General features: G+C 54.5%; 2 protein-coding genes across 4 annotated transcripts; both read right to left on the bottom strand.

The window, feature by feature from the left end:
* Window positions 1-3,044: 3,044 nt before the first annotated feature.
* Window positions 3,045-8,859, bottom strand: S100A16 (S100 calcium binding protein A16). Of its 3 annotated transcripts, none has more exons than XM_082864579.1 (3): window positions 8,734-8,859; window positions 4,070-4,247; window positions 3,045-3,755 (listed from the first exon to the last, which is right to left on the bottom strand). In XM_082864579.1, the coding sequence occupies exons 2-3, from the start codon at window positions 4,220-4,222 to the stop codon at window positions 3,597-3,599; spliced, it is 312 nt and encodes a 103-aa protein (XP_082720705.1). In that variant the 5' UTR covers window positions 4,223-4,247; window positions 8,734-8,859; the 3' UTR covers window positions 3,045-3,596. The 3 variants fall into 3 exon arrangements, with proteins under 3 accessions (XP_082720705.1, XP_082720707.1, XP_082720706.1); XM_082864581.1 differs by having other exon boundaries at window positions 8,730-8,840; XM_082864580.1 differs by lacking the exon at window positions 8,734-8,859 and adding an exon at window positions 4,924-5,029.
* A 1,066-nt stretch (window positions 8,860-9,925) lies between these two features.
* Window positions 9,926-11,622, bottom strand: S100A14 (S100 calcium binding protein A14). The gene is made up of 3 exons (XM_082865620.1): window positions 11,519-11,622; window positions 10,932-11,078; window positions 9,926-10,708 (listed from the first exon to the last, which is right to left on the bottom strand). The coding sequence occupies exons 1-3, from the start codon at window positions 11,546-11,548 to the stop codon at window positions 10,571-10,573; spliced, it is 315 nt and encodes a 104-aa protein (XP_082721746.1). The 5' UTR covers window positions 11,549-11,622; the 3' UTR covers window positions 9,926-10,570.
* Window positions 11,623-13,255: the final 1,633 nt, after the last annotated feature.

Raw genomic sequence — 13,255 nt, 5'->3', positions numbered from 1 at the left:
GACCCCAAATAGCCAAAACAATCTTGAGAGAGAAGAGTAAAGCTGGAAGTGTCACACTTCCTGATTTCAAAACATATTATAAAGCTACAGTAATCAAAACAGTATGGAACTGGCAAAAAGACAGACAGACATACAGGGACTTCACTGGTGGTCCAGTGGGTAAGACACTGCACTATCAATGCAGGGGGCCCAGGTTCGATCCCTGGTCAGGGAACTAGATCCCACATGCATGCCACAACTAAGAGTTCGCATGCTGCAACTAAGAGGCCCGCATGCCACAACTAAAAGATCCCACATGCCACAACTAAATATCCCGCATGCCACAATGAAAATCCTGCGTGCCACAACTAAGACCCAGTGCAACCAAAATCAATCAATTAATTAATTAATTAAAAAGATAGACATACAGACCAATGGACCAGAATGGAGAGCCCAAAAATGCACCCTCACATATTTGATTGAATGATTTTCAACAAGGATATCAAGAACACACAATGGGGAAAGGATAGTCTCTTCAACAAATGGTGTTAGGAAAACTGTATATTCATATACAAAAGAATGAATTTGGACCCTTACCTTATACCATATACAAAAATTAACTCAAAATGGAAACCTAAAATTAAGACCTGAAACTATAAAACTCCTAGAAGAAAACATCAAGGAAAATCCTCATGACATTGTAACAAGCAAAGATTCCTTGAATATGACACCAAAAAAAGATAACAAAAGCAAAAATAGACAAATAGGACTACATTAAACTTAAAAACTTCTGGGGAACAAAGGAAATAATCAACAAAGTAAAAAGATAACTTACAGAATGGGGGGAAATATTTGCAAGCCATATGTCAGATAACAGGTTAATTAATATCCAGGATATATAAAGAACTACAACTCAACAAAATAAAACAAAAAATAACCCACTTAAAAATGAGCAAAGGATTTGAATAGACATTTCTCCAAAGTAGATTACACAAATGGTCAAGAAGCATATGAAAAGATGCTCAACATCACTAATTATCAGTGAAATGCAAATTAAAAAGAAAAAGACACAAGATATCACCTCATTTTCATTAGGATGGTCACTATCAAAAAAAATTAAAACAGAAAATAACAAGTGTTGGTGAGAATGTGGAGAAATTGGAACCCTTGTGCACTGTTGGTGGGAATGTAAAATGGTGCATCCACTATGGAATAGTATGGAGGTTCCTCAAAATTTTTTAACTAGAACTGCCATATAACCCAGCAATCCCGCTTCTGGGTATACATCGAAAATAATTGAGGGGACTTCCCTGGCTGTCCAGTGGTTAAGACTCCGTGCTTCCACTGCAGGGGACATGAGTTCGATCCCTGGTTGGGGAATTAAGATCCCACATGCCATGCTGTGCGGCCAAAAAATTCTTTAAAAAAAGAAAAGAAAAAAATTAAAAATAGGATCTTGAAGAGATAGTATCACTCCCATGTTCATTACAGCTTTATTCACATTAGCCAAGATCTAGAAGCAACCTAAATGCCCATTGACAGATGAAAGGATAAAGAAAATGTTGTATATACATACAACGGAATATTATTCAGCCTTCCAAAAAAAGGAAATTCTGTCATATGCTACAACATGGATGAACCTTGAGGATATTATGTTAAGTGAAATTAGCCAGTCACAAAAGGGCAAGTACTGCATGATTCCACTTAATATGAGGTAACTAAAGTAATCAAACTCATAGAAACAGAAAGTAGAACGGTGGTTGCCAGGGCCTGAGAGGTGGGGAATGGGGGGTTGCTGTTCAGTGACTATAGAGTTTCAGTCCTGTAAGATGAAAAAGCTCTAGAGATCGGCTGTACAACAATGTACATATAGCTAACAATACTGCAGTGTGCACTTAAAATTTATGAAGAGAGTAAATTGATGTGTGTATTTTATCACAATTATATATATATAATGTGAATGAGTTCTTCACCATTCAGTCAAGGTAGCATTGTGACTCCCCAGGACAGGCAAAGGGTGTTCTTTACTCTTTTTTTGGCTATATTGGGTCTTCTCTCCACGGGCTTCTCCTTGCGGTGGCTTCTCTTGCTGCAGAGCACAGGCTCTAGGCACGCGGGCTTCAGTAGTTGTGGCATGTGGGCTCAGTATTTGTAGCTCACAGGCTCTAGAGCGCAGGCTCAGTAGTTGTGGCGCACTGGCTTAGTTGCTCCACGGCATGTGGGATCTTCCCAGACCAGGTCTCGAACCCGGGTCCCCTGCATTGGCAGGCGGATTCTTAACCACTGTGCCACCAGGGAAGTCCCTGTTCTTTACATTTTTAACTAGAGAAGGGTTGCTGTGAAGGAGAGATGGTAAAGAAGACTAGTGTGCTACCTTGACTGCAAGCCCATTCTGAGGCAGGTCACTTTTAGAAGGTTGAGGATCTGTAATGGATTCCAATAAAACTGTCTATGCCTGTGCATCTTTAGAAAAACCTTAAACCTTAGGGGTAAGCTGCCCTGGGTTGAAAACCATTGATCCAGAGCGCACAGGCTGGATTTCCTGCCCCGTTTCTCTTGGGGGCATGTGCTGTCTTTCCATGGCAGGGGAGAAACATAGAAGCTGTCATTGTCCCCTACACCAGGCACAAGTCCCAACTCTGGCCTTCCACACCCCTCTTTCTTTGCAACCCACTTTCTCATCCCATAAACTTCTCTGTGTATTAGAACAATCTGTACATGAGAATTCAGTATCTCTGTGCTATTCATGACTCAAGACTGAGGGTTGCAGCGCCTCTCTCATGGAATTTCAGTGAGGACAAAATGGGATACACTGTGTGCCCAGAAGTTGAATATGAGTTGAGCTTGGTCTATGAGGGCCCAGAGGTGATGACACGTGTGGCCTTTGGCCCTTCATGGAGGAGGGAAGTAGCTGCTGACCCAGGGCTGACAGCACCAGCTGGGATCCCAGAGTTCTACTTCTTTTTTGCTCTGCCCTCTCGGTGAGATTTCCCCTTGCCACCCCCTTGCACCGGGGCCCATGGCAAAGATCACCAAGGCATGAGGAAGTTCCAAGGAGTGGAAAGGTTTTAATGAACGTTACAAAGGGACTTGGTGAGGGGGACACAAACTCCAAATCCAGCCTTTGTTGCCCATTTCAGTGGCTCAGGAGGGAGGGGGCTCAACCCTGTTCCCAGACCCAGAGGCAGCTGGAGGGCAATCCCTGGAAGTCTCCTCTACCCAGCAGAGGGGCTGAGGGAAAGGGGAGAGAGGAGTCTCTACTGGTGTTGCCAGGAACAGGGAGACCTGAAGCAGCAAGCTGACCTCTAAGGTCAGGAGAGACCCGGAATCAGGCAGGAACATCAGAGGTCAGAAGGGTAGATAACAGGTGGGGAAACTCTTGGGTCCCCATACAGCACTGTCACAGAGGGGCCCCAGGGTCTGCTGGCTCCAGGGACTGAGACCCTCAGGGAGACACCCCCAGACTGAGACACTCACAAAGGGGCCCTGACGTCCCCCCTTGCCCTGTTCAGCAATTGTCAGGAGAAGGTCTAGAGGAAGAAGAGAGGACAGGGGTCCGGGTGGGCAGAGGAGGGAGCCTAGGAAGAGCATGGGGGAGGGGACGGTGGGAGGGTCCTCTAGCTGCTGCTCTGCTGCTCCTGCTGGCGGATAAGGTTGGCGATGGGACTAGTGATGCCGCCTATCAAGATCCAGTACTCGTCGAAGCTGATGCGTCCGTCGTGGTTGGCGTCCAGGTTCTGGATGAGCTTATCAGCAGCCCTTCGGTTCCCGGTGTCCTGGCGAGGAACTGAGGGTCAGCAATACTGAGGTGGCAGCTCTACAGAGGCCCCAGCAAGGACCCTAGGCAGAGTCCAGGGTCTGGCCTGGGCCGCTGCTGCCCTTGGAAGATGGGAACAGAGCCCTCACTGGCTCAGGCCTGGGCACCCTGAGGACAGAGGGCTGGGTGGGGTGGAGACCCCTGGTTTTGGGGGGATAACTCTGAAAGGACAGAAGCGGCGGTGGGGAAGGAAACCCACAGAGGGCAAGAGCTTCAGGAGCTGGGTGGGGTAGGGGCGCGGAGAGGCCAGGCCCTTGGGTGGGGGGACCTCACCGTCAGCATATGGTTGAGCTCCTTCTGAAGCATCTTCCGGAAGCTGCTTTTGCTGATCTTGTCCTTGGCCAGGCTGTGCTTGGACACGTATTTGTAGAAGTTTTCCACCAGGACGACCACCGCCTTCTCCAGCTCCGTGTAGGAGTCCGCCATCTCACCGCCTCACACCTCGCAGGGCCTGGGTGCCAGGATGAGGGGAGGTGAGGAGACGCCACAGGCCACACCTGCTCCTTCGCCTCTCTGCCCCTGTCCACCCGCTGGGCCCACCCCCTGGGCCTCTGGCCCCCCAGGCTGGCTGGTGCTCAGGAGGAAGTAAGCAGGGAAAGGGGAACCCAGGGTGGGCCTGGAATGAGAACTATGTGTCTCCTCTCATCCAGGTGCTCTCCAGCTCAACAGCCTCAACAGGTTTTCCAGGCGCTTCCCCAGCCCCAGGCACTGAGCTTGTCAGAGCCCCAGAGAGAACAAGAGTCTCCTGGGAAGAGGATGAGAGCCAGTGCCCATCCTTCCGCCTTCTCCATACCTGGCCCACCCAGAGGCCCTGGCCCGGGGACAAGCACAGCTAGAAGCTGCTAGGATGGGCCACGTCCCCCACCCCCAGGGCTGGCCGAGACCCCTGCCCCAGGCAACAAAGCAGGAGGCGGGGACCTAGGCTCTCCTCAGTCCTTTCCGCCAGGCTCCAGGACAGTGCGTCGAGGGTCTCAGGCCATGGCTGCCCTTCTCTGATAAAGGACGATGTCCCGATCCATCAAGTGAGGCTTTGTGCAGGCCCCCAGCCAGCCCCGGCTAGCCTAACCTCCCTCATACCCACCCCGAAATATACAGCAGGATACAAGGGCCCCTCCCCACCCCATTACCTAAGGAGGAGCCCGGAGGTTCAGCCCCAGCTGGAGACAGCTGGAGATGGAGCCTCCACAGCCAGCCAGAGGCTACACACAACAGCCCCTCGCTCCAGGACAAAAGGCACTCACATTGCAAGCGGATACAGCCTACTGAATAACAGGATATGAGGGCAACAGGCGGATCTACTCTGTGAGTCGCCGCCCACGCCCAGAGCCCCCCCAAGTGAACCCTGGCACATGAGCCTCCCTTCCCGCCCCCAAGCCCAGGAATGAGTTGCAGCTGCCTTGCCCACTGGGTCTTGGCAAGGGAAGGTGGACACTGCCACCAGGGCATCCCATGGTTCGATAATGGAAGGGAAGTCTGCTTCTCCGAGCCCTACCGCAGCCCCTGCCCCTGCCACCTGCTTTCCAATCCTCCTCTTGGCCATCCATCCCTCCTCCTGTGCCCATTGCCCTGCCCTCTCCACTTAGCTGAAGCCTGCCCAAACCGCACCTCCAGGGAAGACTGCCCTGCCCTCTGGTCCTCCTCCCCTGACTCCCACAGACTCTCAGCCAGCCTTGGCTGGGCCCACTAGCTGTGACTGCAGTCTCTTCCTGGATCATCTCTCCCCAGACACCAGAACTTCCTTGAAGCAAGGATAGTGTTTCTTATATGCAGCCATTGTGTTAGGACTGGGAGACTTTGGGACCAAGTGAGTCCCAAAAATCCTGGATATACAACTTTTAAAAATTTTTAAATCCTGGATATACAACCTCCCTGCTTTTAATCTCTGCATCTCCTCTCGCCCACGTGGCCTGGCCCAATGCTTTGCTCAAGGTAGATGCTCTATAAATATTCCACCTCCTGCCAACCCTGATACCAGGTATCCAAGGCCCCTGACCACTCTTCGAAGATTTTTCTTTTACTAAACTTCTTCTGGAGGAAGGGTGAGACCCAGAAGGACTAAGCCAGGATGGAGGAAGGAAGGAGAGTTGAGAGGGAGAGGGGTCAGTTTAGGGCAACTCTAACCAGGAATCCTACCCTTCTCTCCCCTGCCTCGTCCACCTGACTGCTCTGGTCTGTGGCCGAAAGAATGAAGTATGGAACCAGGACTGTAGGAAACCATTTTTTTTTTCCAGTACTCTTTATTTATTGTGTGTAATTGTGTGGTTCAATGTTTATACCTTTGTAAGACTTTCATACAAATGCTCTAACATTCACAAATGAGGACAAAAATGTTTCAATCCATGAACTGTCTGCCCTGCTGCCCTTGGGTGGGCAGTTGCCCAGGCCTACGACCAGTATCCCTGGGGATTCCGAAAGCTGCACCCATGTCAGCAAGGACTGTGTCATGCCCTACTCCCAACCAGCCTTGGGAGTGGGGAGAAAGTTCAGAGAATCCCCCACTTTCACCATCCCAGACCTTGTTCCCCAAGTGAGGAATCCTGTGGGAAATAGTCAGGGAGAGGAAAGGATAAGAAATGGGTTTGGGGGGCAGTGTGTCTCTGTCCCTCTCGCCACTGGCCGAGCACTCCCCTCCCACCACCTGCCATCTTGGAGCCCAGTCCTGCCCTTCCTTGATACCATGCCTCAGCCTCTACCTGGCAAGACACAGGTGAGCTCCCAGGAGACATCTCAGCACCTGCTGTCAGGTACACAGTCACCCCAGAGAGCTGCGCTTCAGCTCCCAGGCCTCCCAATAGTCCCCACCCCACCTTCTTCTGGTCAATTGGACAATGCTGGAGTTAACAATTTGGACAAATGCTTTTCTGAAGCTTCTTCTGAAGGAAAAGAAGAGTCAGGTGTCATTACCCTCTTTCTCCCTCCCTTCCCTGGGGGTCAGGAGACAGGCTCTGCCACCATACCCATGCCAAGGTCACCTGCCCCTCCTGCCTGCTCAGTCCTCCCACCAAACCAGGCCAGAGGGTCCCCAGGCATGTGGCTGGGGGGAGGGGAGGTGGTGGGCCATCCCGTCAGCCCCTCCCTGGGAAGGGTGGGGCAGGAGGTAACTCCTGCATTGACTTTGCCACAGGTTGATCCTGGCCTGAGGGGGAGGGGGGAGGTGGACAGTACACTGGAGCCTTCCAAAACAATGAGAATGGAGGGACTCATCCTCCAAAGGACCCTCTCACCTGGGCCCCCAACCCTCCTGCAATGTCCACTGTCTCCACCTTGGCTGATTCATCACTGAGCAGCCAAGAGGCCCCCACCCTGCCCACCTCAGCCCAGCTTGCTGACTTCTCCAAAAGCCCAAATTGCCCTGACACCACGCTCCTGGGTCTCAGCCACTCCAGCCTCATCCTCCCACCCCCAGGTGCTGGGCCCCGCCCCTCCAAGTGCCTCCTCTTCACCCTCCATCTCTTCAACTCCCCAGTCCCTTTCCGTGTGGAGCCCTGAACATCCACCACACCCTCGAAAACTCAGCTCCTCTTCCCACCTCCACACACACTTCTTGAGTCTTAAATTGTTCCCAAGTGTTGGGATATGTCCCTGGACTCCTATCCCTCCTAGTCACCTCTCCTCTAGAGCCTAGGCCACTCTCAAGCCTCAATTTGGCATTCTCTGCATTCCTTTCATCTACCTTGAATTTGTTCACTCCTTTATCCACCATTCACTTGCTTACTCTCTCCTTCATTTCCTACTTAATTCACTCTTGTACACAATCACAATGAGCAAGGAATTCTGCCATTTCTGATCCCCTCTGTTTGGGTGACCCATCGACCTTCCAAACTCTTCTGCTTTCAGAATACGTAGCTGGAGGAAGAAGACTGTTCCTCGGAAATTTCTTTCCAAACAAGTGAAGTTGGAGGAGTTTGGTGTGGACACACACACACACACACACACACACACACACACACACACACACACACACACACACACACACACACACACACACACACACACACACACACACACACACACACACACACACACACACACACACACACACACACACACACACACACACACCCTGCCCCTGGCCTCACCAACACCCAGGGAGCTCTTTTCTACTCGACGGGGAAAGTCTGAGCTCCTGCTCCCCGGCACTCCAGGGCTCCGTCGTGGGTCTCCAAGCACACCAGCCCTCATTCCCTCCGACCTGGGCCAGGCAGGGCAAACGCTCTACAGAGCAGGGGACTCCACCAAGCAAAGCAAGTCAAGCCAGAACCTGCCTGGGTCTTGAGGTAGAGGAGAAGCTGCCCAGTTTCTGGGCCCCTCTCCTGGAGTTCAGGCTCCAGGGGGGCCTCACCCAGGTTCCTCCTGGGCCCCATCGCCCCTCCCAAGAAACAGCTCCCAGAGCACTTGGGGCCAGTGTCCGGCACCTGCCTGAGTCGAGAGAAGCAACCCAGGCCCCTGCCTCCCCTCCTGGGGCTGCTCTCAGGCTCCCTGGGCCCTCCCTGGCTTCTCCTGGACCCCATCACCTCTGCCAGACACAGCGCCCAGCGAGGCCTGTGTCCAGGGTCTGGCTACTCCCCAACCTCCACCAAACACATCTGCCCTTTTTCTGTTGGGGAAAATCGGAGCAGCTGAGAGCAAAGCTTCTGAACACTCTGCCCGGTGGCCCAGCCCTGGGAGAGGAACCCGGTCAGCTGCTGGGCTGGGGAGGGGGTCTTTCCACCCCATCCACTCATCTGAAGGCCTCTCCAACCCCCAAGCCCACCGGAACGCCCCATTCCCGTACTGGCCTTTTGGGAAAGTTAACAATTGACGAAACCTTCCTGCTCAGTCTCTGCAGGCCCCCCTCCTCAGGCCCCCTTCACTGCCCCTTGTCCGGGCCTCCCAAGCCTGCAGGGCCCCTCCGGCAGCCCCAGACCTCCCAGGACGGGCCTGGGGTACTCACCTACCTTCTTGGTCCACCTCCTCTCCTGCGGGGCTCTGGGACCTGGGCTCTGGCACTGCCAAGTAGCTACGAGCTCAGCCAGCCAGGACTCCTCCCCGCTGCACTCCCAGAATCTGTCCCACTCCCTCCCCGGCCCTGCCTGGCGCAGCTGGCTCAGTGGGGAGGTAAGGTCTGAGCTCCCTCTTGACTTGGCCCTGGGGTTGGGCCCATGTTAAAGGGATACACACCTTTTTTAACACCCTTCTGCCCCCACCCCAGAGGGAGTGGTGCAAGCTGGCGCTCCCCCAACCCCACCCTCCTAACCCTGCAGGGCCTGAACAGAATTTACAACTTTGAGAAAGGAAGGGAAAGACTGTCACCTGCCCTTCTCACCTGGGTCACTGGGAGCCCCGTTTCAGGGACCCCTAACAGACAAGTTCAGTTAGTATTCCAGGCCAGCCTGGCTGGCCGCTTAAATCTCCTTGCTGTTGGGATTTCCGTGGGCTACAGTTAAAAGGGCCCAGAGCGTGGTTCCTTGCCTTCCACCTCCAGTGCACCCGTCCCTAGGACCTCTGTGTGCAGCAGAGGATTCCTCTGGAAACACCCCTCCACCCCTTCTCCAAGATACCCAAGGAAATTGGCCAGTTTGATGTCCCAGAGGCAACAGCTGACGCCAGAAGTGACCCATCCCCCCACTCCAGTGACTTCTGCTCACTGGCCTCTCACTCTGTGTCAGGCTCTCTGCTAAGTACTTTACATCTTGTGTCCCATCCCCATTTTACAGATGAGGAAACTGATACTCTGAGAATACGCCCCAAGTTCCAAAGATAGTACGTGGCAGAGCTGGGATTCAAACCCAGGTTGGTCAGCCTGTTTCTCAGCCTCACATTTCCCCTGCTACCAGTCAGCCAGGCTCACCTGGGTTCATATTCTTCTCCCCACATGTGCACACACGCCCTCCTCTCCCGTCAGAGGGCCAGGTCACTGGCAAAGTACAGCCTGTCCCTCAGAGAGAACCAGGTCTCCCACCTTTTAGGCCTTTTGCCATCCTCAACCCAAATCCACAGGGGAAAGTGAGGCCCCTATTTGCCTCCACTGCCGACCAGTCCCACAGGTACCGTGCCACCCAATGACTCTGCCATTCACCCCAACACCTCCTCACCCACGGACACTTGGGGTGGGGATGGAGTTCAGTCAAGACAACGTCTTTCATTTTTTCCATCTTCTTTATTAATCAAATGATACAAAACAACCATCATTCTGTAAATGCCCAAGCACCCAGCTGGTCCTCTCACTCCCAAAACTCAGCCTCTCCCCCAACCTGCTCTGTCTCTTCCCCTGCCCTAAGCCAGGGAGACAGGGTCCTGAGAGGAGGCTGGGGCAGAGCTGGGGGCAGGGAGGGACAGCACTGGACAGACGTTGGGGTTGGGGAAGAGATTAGGAGGGGTAGGTTCGTAGAGGCCCTTTTTAGTACCGAATATCCATTCCTCCTTCCACCCCCTTCAAATCAGTTCCCATAGCTCAGCTCCTCTCTGCCCTTCCACCACTACTAAATGACTTGGCCCTTACAGCATCCTCAACCCTCCAGCAGCCCTCCAATACATCCCTGGCCCCAGCCACCCCCTGAGCCTCCCCCAGGTGGGGACCCCTGGACCCATTAGCCCCACGGAGCTCCCAGGGATGAAATACACAGAGGCCCCAGGAAGGGCCATAATGAACCTGAATGTTGCAGAGGTGAGACGGGTGGGGCTGGGGAATAGTGCGGGGGTGGTGGAGAGAGGATTTTTATTTCCAGGCCCCCCAGGCTCTGGAGGCCCCCTTTCCCCAATATCCCCCCGCCGCCGAATTCCAGGGGAAGGTTTTCAGCTCCCCCGGACAGGGCTCTCCAGCTTCACACTCTTGGCTGCTTCTCCAATCAGCTCCCAGAAAGTCCCGAACTCCAGTTTAGAGTCTTTACAGCTGCCCAAGTTGGCAATTTTCTCTTCCAGCCCACAGTTGTTCTGAAAGGAGGGAAGACACCACAGCTCAGCCAGGCAGCACCTTCCAATCTTCCCACTCCGCCCTACCCAGGGGCAGAAAGCAGGTCCTGAGCCTACCTGGCACTGACAAGGGGAAGGGCTGGGGTTTGCCAGTGCCAGGGGCCTTGGCAGTGTGGGTGGGGTCTTCGAGTACTTGCTTGGGAAGTCAGGGTACTGTCTGGGGCGGGGTCCACTCCCTCAGTACCGGCATGAGGTGGGGCAGCTGCTGGGTGACCAGGTCCCGTAGCTCGGAGGGGGTCAGCGTCTCCTTCCCACCCTCCACCGAGTACTGGTGGAAGTTCTTGATCAGGGTCTCGATGGCCCTCTCCACGTCACTGAATTCCTGGGCATCCTGAGGGCAAGGGACATGGCCCATGTTGCAGAGGTCCCACCCATCCTATGACACCCTGTTTCCCCAGGAGCCCGGCAGAGCCAACAGGGCAGAAGACAGCTGGCAGGAACGTGGGCCCTCGCCCGCTCCAAAGCCCAGCATCCAGCCCCTTTGCCCCCACTGTCCTCTGCCCTGAGCCATGTGTTGGGCAAGGCTTCCTCCCCACCTCCCCCCAGCCTCCAGGCAGGGCAGGTCCCAGCATGAGACCCAGGCATCCTCGTCCAGGGAGGGCTCATCTGCATCACCCTAGGTAGGCACCAGAGAGGGTTCAGGTCTCACAGGCAGGGTCTGGAGTGCAGAGCAAGGCCAAGGTGAGGGGGCAGAAGTCAGTGAGGGTCATAGACGCTCAGGGTGAAGGAGGGGAGAGTGGGAACAGAAAGGCCAGGAATGAATGGGCCCACCTGCACGTTGGCTGACCCACACTGTCCCATGGTGCTTGGTCCTTTGGTGAGAGTGTTGTCGTCCTACAGCCGGCCCCAGAGGAGCTGATGTCTCATGATCTGCTCAGAGGAGGGTGGAGGCTGAGCTAAGGACAGAACTCAGCATTTCTTTCTCAACTATCCCCTTTGGCTGCACCCCAGATATTCTGTGCCTCACCCAGGGGGTCAGAGCCAACTCCACACAAGCCCCGTCCCTGCCCAGGCTCCCGGAGCTAAGGTCACAGCCCCCAAGCCAACCTATTTAGAGGGAATCCCTTGAGCCTCACCTTAGCCTCCTTCCTCCCATCCCTTCCAACCCCCCACCCCTGTTCCATACACACACACACACACACACACACACACACACACACACACACACACACACACACACACATACACACCAGCCTCCAGGGCCTGGTCCCCCAGACCCTCCCCTGGCAGACTAGGGTAGGATAGGTTAAGCATGCCCTCTGGACCGGGGACAGCCCATTTTGGGTGAAAAGCCCTGGGACTCCTTACCTGCTGGCAGCTGCTGAGACAGGACTGGAAGAGCCAGTGCACCTGAGCTCAGCTCTTATACCTGGGGGAAGGGAGGGGAGGCAGGGGGCTGGGCCTCATCCCGAAGCCAGCCCTGCTCCTGCAGCCGCCTGGGCTGTGAGCCAGCCCAGCAGGGGCCCCACCTCCATTGGCCGCAGCTCCGAGAGCCCGCCCCGCACCCGGGCCACGAGGAGGGAACCATGGAGAGCTGGGTCTGGGATGCCCCTGGCCCCAGACCAGCAGGCAGAGTCCAGGGAAGATAGGGAGGGGAAGCTGGGGGTGGGGGGTGGGGCGGGGGTGGGGGAGGACTTGGAAACGCTGTGGCGTGGAGCCTGGGAGGAAAGGCCTGGAGGAAATGTAGGACAGGAAAGGGTTCTGAGGGGGCTCTGAGTCAGTCACCAGGAAAGAAGGAGAAGCAGAGGCTGGTCAAGGCGGGTTTTGTGGCCTTGAAGGAATGAGGGACACGTGGGTTGAAGTACTTTAATGTGTCACACACACACATTCCTCCCCTCAAGGCCGATTTAGATAGTGACACTCAAGCCTGCCCAGCCTTGCCGAGTCCTAATGGCAGAAATTTGGGTCTGGAGGAAGGAGCCAGAGAAGGGTAGCCTGGTGAAGGGGGCAGACTGAGTGCTGTCCTGATGTCCTTTCAGCTCCCCGCAGCCAGCATGCACGTATGGGAGGCCCAGATGGGTTATCTGTCAGCTAACAACCTCTCCAAACTGGTTGGGCCACCTGCTCCTCCCTCCCTCAGAATCCCATGCCTTCCCTAACCCAGAGACTCCACAGCAAACCGCCCTCCCCGCCCCGCCCAATCCAGCACCTGGGATAACATCCCAGGGATCCTGGACTGTAGGTCTGGGGGGAACTCAGCCCAACCCTAGTGGCCTTCCCCACCTGATGAGGGAAGTGAAAGGGAGAAGGCAGGGGAGTCTGTGTGGGTCAGGAAAGAAGGGGGCAGTGCTGAGAGCCAGAGTTCCTGGACTCCTTTCCTAAACTCTGAGATCAAAGCATACCTCCCAGTGCGCCTCCGCGGGTCTCCTTCTAGGGCTCCTATGTACTTTTGGCCTCCACCGGGGTGTCTGTAAGTGTCTCAATCTGGGGACCCCTCTGAGGCTATCTCGATTTCAGGGTTTCTCCAAGACGGAGGTCTCTAATGTCTCAGTCTGGGGGTCCCTCTGG

Source organism: Leucopleurus acutus (assembly GCF_964270905.1).
Source record: "Leucopleurus acutus genome assembly, chromosome: 2".
Lineage (NCBI taxonomy): Eukaryota > Metazoa > Chordata > Mammalia > Artiodactyla > Delphinidae > Leucopleurus > Leucopleurus acutus.
Note: the sequence above shows the minus strand (reverse complement) of the source record. Positions and strands in the feature narration are given on the sequence as shown.